The sequence below is a fragment of the Trichechus manatus genome, unplaced genomic scaffold (genome assembly GCF_000243295.1).
Source record: "Trichechus manatus latirostris isolate Lorelei unplaced genomic scaffold, TriManLat1.0 scaffold00186, whole genome shotgun sequence".
In the NCBI taxonomy this organism is placed as follows: domain Eukaryota; kingdom Metazoa; phylum Chordata; class Mammalia; order Sirenia; family Trichechidae; genus Trichechus; species Trichechus manatus.
Window position 1 is genome coordinate 543,143 of NW_004444122.1, and position 8,565 is coordinate 551,707.

Below are 8,565 nucleotides of genomic sequence, written 5' to 3' on the forward strand. Positions count from 1 at the left end.
CAATGTCATAAAACAATATGTGTACTACTGTTTAACAAGACACTATTTGTCCTGTAAACCTTCACCTGAAGTACAATTTAAAAAAAAGAAAGAAATAGGGATAAAGAGACCAGGCGGCCTTTAAGTGACAAAGAGAGCAGCCCCTGGCTTAGAAATTTTGGTTCCCATGAAGCCTGACTATGCTTTCTTCCTTTACCTTTGGTTGCCTGGAAACTGAAATAATAACTTCTTTACTTGAGTGCTGAGCTGAGTGAGTTTCTGTTCCTTATAATATATACTGACCGGAACAGACATAAAACAAAACAAAACAAAGCAGACGAATAGGATGGTGGTGGAACAGCATACTTTCAAGCCAACAATTCTATATGATGATAAGCTTACACAAAAATTTAAATACCAACATGTACACAGCAGCTTTATTTATAAACAAGGAAAAGCTGGTAACAACCTCAATATCCAAAAATCTGTTAACTAAATCCCGATGCATTCATATATGCAATACTCTGCAGCCATTTGAAGCTGTAGAAAAATAGATATCCCTTTCCCCTGAACTCATGCTCCCTGACTCAGAAACCAAATAGATTCAGACAGTAAGGGAGACTTGTATTATATGACATGGAAAGATGGGCACTGATACATTAACTGAAAAAGGTTACAAAACAGTGTATGTATTTTTGTTAAAAGTAGCACATTTACATATATTCGTATATATGCATAAAAATGAGACTTTCAGCACTGTTTGTAATATTCTTGTCTTTTTGGGATTCTCGACTTGGATCTGATTTCCCATAAACAATACAAACTCTCTTAAAAAATTAAATAGTTTCTTCCAGAGACTGCAAGGTAGGATTTGGATAACCAAGCCTTGCTTTACTGTAGGACTGAGAGGTTATGTGGTTACAAAATATTACAGACAATGGAAAGAAGCAGAATAAATGACTCGAATCTTCAGGAGAGATTTAAAAAAAAAAAAGCGAATGAGATGACCTGAGACAAAAAAAGGAGTGTGAGAGCTTTTACATCAGCTGGAGTTCCTATTGCCCAGTAATACAAACCAAACCCACTGCCATTGAGTTGGGTTTCCACAGGCTGTTACCACTGCCCCATACGGGTTTCCAAGGCTGTAAATCTTTTACGGAAGCAGACTGCAACGTCTTTCTCTCTCCTGCTTCCCCAATAATAGCTACTATTTAAAATATGTTTTCCACTCTAGCCAGGCCAGTCTCTTCATTGTGTTCTCCCTCAGTCAACACATTTATTCATGTTTCCATTATGCTGCTCATTCTAATTCCCCAGGTGTTGATTGTCCCGTTATCCCCTCTGTTTAAATGCAATGCAAGTGCCAGTTCCTTCAGAGAGCAGTCTCTGACTATTCCAGTCACAGTGATTTCTCCCCTACTCGAAACTATGTACATTTTCAAAATTCAGATTTCTACTTAGGAGATTTACTAAAAATCTTTACATTTGTAGTCTGTGCACTGGAGTGCTAGACAGGCAGGTCCAGAAAATTAAAAAAGGTACTCTCCAAGAGCAAAATTAACTTAAGATCAAAATGTAATCATTATGTATGAAGTGTCCTCTGGTAAAACGGCAATGGCTGAAAAGATTCCTGAATACTCATTTCCATAAAGATAGCCTGAGTATAAACTTGGGAAGCAAAAAGAGAAAGTGGCAGATAACAGCAGAAATAAAAAAATTTGTGTTGTACTCTATCTAAAGACAGGCTTCATTAATTAGAGAGTGTATCATTAGTGAGGCAGATAGTCTTGCCTGGCTCACTCACTGCCCATCCCCAACCACTTCAACCACTTCTCCCTTGCCTTCCTCTATTTTAAAAGCTGGAAAGCAAAATATTCCCATCTTCTAGCTTTTTTGAAGCTAGGAGTGGCTGGTGACATTTTGGCCAATGAGATAAAGGCAAAAGCTCCTGAGGAGGGCTTTTCTCCGTTTTGCCTTTCCAGCTGCCTGGAACATGGACATAATGTCTGGATGTGCAGCACCTGTTTTGCAACCACAAGAACAAAAACAAAATGAAAAGGAGGAACCTGGGTCTTTGCTGACATTGGCACTACACAGTCCCAGTCTGCCTACCTCTAGACTTCTTGTTATATAAGAAAAATAACTCCCTCTTTGTTAAAGTCACTATATGGTGGGTTTTTAGTTCCTTACAGCTGAAGGCATTCCTGATACAGTTAGCATGGAGACTGGAACAATGGTGCTCAAGAAGTATCTTTCTTCCCAACATATGAGGGATAGAACACATTCCCTTCATCAACAGTTACTCATTACAACCGTGATTCTCAACCTGGCAGGCATGAGAATGTGAGATGCGGGCAGAAAAGACAGCGGCCCTGAATCTTGGTATTTACCAAAGCAATGCCTCCATGTAAGCACATGCCTGAAAGGCTACTCAATCTGGTCTCTCCACAAATACAGCAAGAATTTTTGTTCTGATGCTAAAGTAATAAAATAACCTTCTACCCAAGTGGCTTCTTTTTTTTTACAAATTTGATTTTCTCTTAAGTAGTTACTAAGATACTTAAATTATTCCTAATAAATCTCTCACACCCCAATAACCACTCTATGAAAGAATCAGGGTATTGATCCCACAGAAATACAAACCAATTTTGTTTTGAAGGCATTTATAGTTATAGGTATTCTATTACTGCATTTATGGTGTTTATAAAAACCCTGTTACTCTGGAACTGGTTATGTACAGATGCCCACGACAGCTTTTTTCCCTATCAGAGACAATTTTTGCATTATTAATCATTCTCTTTCAAAGTATTTTACAGGGCCATTTGCTTATAATAATTTCCTATTGATTCCCTGCATTTGGGAAATACAGGCCATCTTCAAGTAGGAACAGTTCCACAAATTATCCATAAAAGAGTAATTATACTCAATTTTTAAAACATCTTCATACATGCTGTTTTAATTTTATATGCTGCAAAACTTGGATTAAAAAATTTCCAGGACAAAATCGCTGGATATTTGGAGAAGAGGAAATAGATATTTCTTGTATACAATCAATTTAGCAGTTTCCTTCCAAAATTAGTAAGTGAAGGGATAAAATGAACATGGATGAAAGACATATGGCACTAAAAAATGACCCAGCTCTCTTAACAATAAACATATCAATACAAATCACGGCAACTAAACATACAAGGTAAGGAATACTGCTCCCATTTTGGTGAACTACTTTTAAATGGCAATCTAATTCTAAGACCAGGATCTTCTAAGAGATTCCAAGATACCTAACTCTTCCTACAATGCAGAGGAAAATACTGTTACTCGCAGTCTACAATATCTAAATCCATCAAAATCTATAGAAAAATCATAAGAGCAATCCTCTTAATTAAACCATGCAAAGACAAAAAAAAAAAAAGCTCCCTCCACAACTGGCTGTAATAAATTTGGCAATTTATCTTTTTGTATAGTTTTCCCTGAAGTCCAAAAAGAATAATTACTCTTCTAAAGAAGTCTTCCCTTCATTGGCCTGGTTGAGAAAGTCAACTCAACTGTTAATAAAGTCAAGACTCTCACCCAGTGCCCTGGGGGTTCAGCCAAGTTCACTCTTCTGAGATGATAGACTGAAAGGGTGGACCCTCATCAGGTGCCTTCAAGTGTTTGCCAAAGTCTCAGTATGTGGGTCAGGGCAATCCAGGTTCAGTACTAGAGAACAACTCAACTCAGTGGGCCCTGTTGATGATTCCTACTCAAAGAATGGCAGATAAAGAGTAACTGCGGCACTCTTCATTTGAAAAATCAAAATATACATTTAATAGCTGTAGAATATCATCAGTCAGGTTTTTAAAAAATTGTATTAGTAGTTCCTTTGGAAAAATTTATTCCTTAATTAACTTAGATTTTTAAATGAGAAGTTAAGATATGAGCTTATATCCTGCTCAAACAAAAGCTGTCTTAAGAGGAGTTTTTCAAATGTGACAGAAGTGTAGGCGTACCTCTTACAACATGGTAGAAACAAGTTTAAAATTTCTTCAGCTCAGCTTGCTAAACACATTTTTATTACCGAAAATTAAACAAACTCAAGTAAACGTAAATTAAAAGCAACATTACCATACTTGGTGCCTCCAAGTTTAGGTATATTGAAGTACTTATGTGAACTGTCATTTAATGTTTCAATAAGGTACTCAAAGGCGCATCCTAAAAACAAAACAAAACAAAAACTTTCATTAAACACAGCTACAAAGTATTTTATTCAAAAAGAAAATACCTCCAAACCAGCTTTTTCTGAAAGAATTTTCTGTGGTGGTGGAATGGTCTGTATCTGTGCTGTCCAATAAGGTAGCCATTAGCCACATATGTCTATTGAGCACTGGGAACGTAGCTAGAGCAACTAAAAAGCCCAAATTTTTCAATTGTGCTGTGCAGTGAATTACTTAATATGGCCCTTCTATCCATAGCTTTGTAACTCCCACCAAATACCTGAATGGGACTATGCAAATGAGGCACTTGTGGCCCACCAAGGGATTGGACAGCTTGCTTATAATGTAAATAAGGTGCATGGCACCCTTATGGGGGGTGGGATCATGCAAATAAGGTATATGGAACACTAACAAGGGGATTGGGCAGCTTAAAATGAGCCATCCCAGAGGCGAGAAGGGAGGATCTCACTACCACCAAGAAAAAAGAGCTAGGAGTGGAGCATGTCCTTTGGATCTGGGATTCCTGCACTGAGAACCTCCTAGATCCAGAAGACAGAAAGAAGAGCTATACCACAGAAGACAGCGTGAGACAGCTACAGTGGAGCTTCCTGGCCCACGGAGCTAGAAAGCTGAGCATCTTCGGGCACAAAGCTTACTGGCAGGGTGGGGTGACTCTGTCACTTATCAGCATAGCTAAATACTTGCCTGAGCAGGGCAGAGGGGCCAGAGAGGGGTGTGAATACAGCTGAGAAGAGGCTGTCCTGATCAAAGAACGATATCCTTATTGTTCCTAAACCTGAATTGTAACCTGTTACTTCCCTAATAAACCCAATAATTTTGAGTATTGTCTGTGAGTTCTATGTGGCCATTGCAACAGATTATCGAACCCAGCAGAGAAGTAGAGTGCTGTGGGAGGGACAGTTGGTGTCAGAGTTGGTAAAAAGGGCTGGCGAGAGGAGGTGTGTCTGACCTCGGCCTCATAGGAATCAGCCTTGGGCTGCTAATCTTGATCCTCCTTTCCTCGTGAAGTTAGAAGAGGTCAAATACCATTTTTACAAATTGTATTATTTTAACTAATTTAAATTTAAATGGACACATTTGGCTAGTGGCTACCATATTAGACAGTACAGCTCTAAACCATGACTCTTGGCAAGTAAAAACTGGTTATAATTAACTCTCTCCTGAAATGCAGTAACCTGGAAAGGAACAAGAATGACTTAAATGATGTATAGGCATGTTTTGGAAAGACATGTTCTGAACGTTGAATGAAGTATACACAGAACAATTTGAGAATTCCAGTTATTTTAATTTTGAAAAAGAATCGAGAGCATTTTAAATGGCTCAGGTACCAACTTAGTAGGTCTTTAGACCGAAGACAAAAGTGAACACTATCTGGGTAAATTAGGACATTCTCCCTTTAAGAAACATATCCTGGTTTCTGCACGAATTCAAGCTGAACTACAAAGTCGGGGGCAAAGATCCAGGGGTCTCATTTGAATGTGCCCAGCTCCTAAAGTTCTTGGGGGAGGCGGCAGAGAGGCAGCCTCGACGGAAAGAAACTTCAGCTCTTTTGTGCAGTATCAGTTATGGGTGGACAGGACCCTCAGCATTGCCACGGCCTTAGTCCGGGATGAGAAGAGATAAGCACAGCCTACTTTCAGAAAGTAAAGCTGGTTTTTATTTTTTTTTTTCTTTTTGTAGACTGGGAAGCAAAGGAGGATAGGGGAAGGAGACCCAGCACTTCAGTCCAGGATTGGGAACTCGCTGATCAGTGTTCGGCCTTGACCGCTCCTCTCTGCATCTAGAGGCAAAGAGAAAGGGAGGCGCTCGAGGCTGGACAGCGGAATAAACAACTAACTGCAAGGAGACACTGGCCTCCACCCTCAACTCTCACAAATGGGGGCGGGGAGGAGGAGAAGATGGTGGGCCTCCCCTGACCTGGTGCTACCAAGAGGCGCCGGGACCCGCTGGTAGCCAGCAGCGGCTGCCAGGCTGAGGTGGGCGCGGGTCAAGGCCAGCGGCGGGGCGACAGCCCTGACGGAGTCGCGCTCAGGGGCGAAGGCTGCGAGGCCTGGCTCCCGAGGCCCCGGCGCAGGGAGTGCGGCCCAGCCAGCAGGCCCTGAGGGGAACATGATACCGACGGCCCCAGGCGCCGGCCGAACAACTCGAAGCGAGAGAAGCAGGGAACACGATGCCCAGGCAGCTCCCGTCTCCAGACCCGAGTCCACGGCCCGAAACTAACCTGCACTTGGGGCGTCCATCGCCGGAGACCATATTATCCCTGCGGGGAGGGGGCCGCGGGGGAAGGACGGGTAGGCCGGGCGGGGAAAAAAGGGAGGAAGGCAGGAGAACTGGCAAGGGAGGAAGGAAGGAAGCAGGCCTGTGCAAATACCGCGAGAGCTGCAGCGCCGGCCCCGGGTCTGCGCTCGCGGGAGTTGCCGCCCAACTCCCGCGAGATCTTAGGACGTGGAAACAAAGAGTAGAGGGCAGAGCTATCCAGGAGATTCCCTGCCCAATCGCCGCTGATCCAGCGAGAGGAGGCGTGGTCCTCGTAGTGATCCGTTGCTTCGTTGTGTCCTCAATTGTCCAATTGGGGTTCTGAGGTCTAGTGGTGAATGGCACCTGTCAGTATCTTGCCCAGGGGGGAGGGTGTCATGGAATCGGAACTCCTAGGAAAAACAGCTTAAGGAGCACCGCTTTCCCCTGAGGATAAAAACCTTACGTGACCCTATTATATGTGTAGCCAGTACGCATGCTCTCAGGAGAAAATGATCTGTCACGTAGCAGGCGCTCTACTAATTGTTAAAGGAATTTTCCCTTACACTCCCCTAGCTTCAGTATTTCTCGCTCTACTGACTCCTTTCCAACGGAAGTCAGTAATGCTTAAGTCTGTCCCATTCCTCCGCCTTAGGTCCTCAAGTCTACGTTCTCTTCTACCTGCCACCTTATCTCCCGTTTTACAGCTAGCTTTCCAGAAAGAGTTGCTTGCACTCGTCCTTTGCCTCCCACTAGTCTCTCCAGTCTGGCTTCCACCCTCAGAAATGCCTTTGGCCAAGGTTAGCCATAACTCCTCTTGCTAATCTTACAGTTCTCTACTTGTTTTTTTTCCTTTGTTGAGAAATACTTTGCCATCAGCTTCTGTGAGCCCAGGCTTGCTCTCTCTCTCTCTTTTTTTTCCGCCTATCTCAGGGTGCTTCATCTTCTCCTCTGCAGGCTCCTATTCTTCTGCCCAGCCATTCGGTGTACATTAAATGTACTCCAGGGCTCTGTCCTTGCACCTCCTCTCACTCTCCTTTTTCCCTGGCCCATCTTACCCTTTCCTTTGGCTTTAGTTTTAAGTTATATGCGGGTGTTTCCCAGTCTACCTGCAACCCAAAATCCAGGAGTGTATATCCTAGTACTGTTGAACGTCTCTCCACATCCCACAGGTACCAGAGTCAAAATCTCCATAACCGAACTCATCATTTTTCTCCTAAAACCCACTATTCCTTTTGTATTGCCTGTATCAGTGAATGGCACCACCATCACCTAGTTGCCCAAGCCGGAAACCTACACATCATCCTTGACTCCTTCACCCTCTTCATTTGATCATTGACCTAAGCGTTGTTAATTGAAACCCCAATATATCGCCTCTATTCATTCACCTCTCTCATCATTCCTCCTGCCACCACCCAGGTCTAGATTTGAGCATTTCCTGTCTAGATGACTATGACAATCTTTTCAGAAAGATCGTGGGACATAAGTACTATCATAATCTCCACTTTCACAATGACAGAACTGAAACCCAGAGGGGTTAAGTAATTTACCTAACATGACTCAGCTACCAAGTGACTGACTTAAGATTCAAACTCAATTCTATATGGGTGCAAAGCCCACGTGTTTAACTGAGTCCTTCATGATCTGTTATGTTATCTCATACTTATTGTTCATACCCTTTTGTACTGAACTTCTTTTAGGTGAGATCGCCTCTCTATCATCTCTGGAGTATCTTGCTTGTTATTCCTTCTTCTTGGAACACTCTGCTGTGCCCTGTCAGGCTAACCCCTACTCATTCTTCAGGCCTCAGTTTGTATGTTATTTCCTGCAGGAATTCTTCACTGACTACCCCTACCTCCCCCAGTCTGGGCTGAGAATGTGCTGAAATGCTTCTCTGTTGTTTGCCGTCGAGTCTATTCCGACTCATAGTGACCTACATAACAGAGTAGAACTGCTCCATAGGGTTTCCTAGGCTGTAATCTTTTCTCTGGGTGGGTTTGAACCACTGACCTTTTGGTTAGCAGCTGAGCACTTAACCATTGCACCACCAGGGCTCCAAATGCTTCTCTAGCATTACACTTGATTGTAGTTGTGATTTACTTTATGCCCCATATCTCAGGTAGATGTTTTTAGTTGCATG

At 42.6% G+C, this 8,565-nt stretch overlaps 1 protein-coding gene across 2 annotated transcripts in view; it reads right to left on the minus strand.

Annotated features, from left to right (window-relative positions):
* The window catches only part of IREB2 (iron responsive element binding protein 2), a 45,166-nt gene extending 38,499 nt beyond the window's left edge, over nucleotides 1-6,667 (minus strand). Inside the window, exons 1-2 of one of the 2 annotated variants that reach the window (XM_004387466.2) lie at nucleotides 6,412-6,667; nucleotides 4,081-4,167 (exon numbers count right to left, since the gene is read on the minus strand). In XM_004387466.2, coding sequence (XP_004387523.1) covers nucleotides 4,081-4,167; nucleotides 6,412-6,430 — 106 coding nt within the window. In that variant the 5' untranslated portion in view covers nucleotides 6,431-6,667. The remainder of the gene's footprint in view (nucleotides 1-4,080; nucleotides 4,168-6,411) is intronic. The other variant, XM_023741662.1, reaches the window with a different exon arrangement.
* Between the last annotated feature and the right edge of the window lie 1,898 nt (nucleotides 6,668-8,565).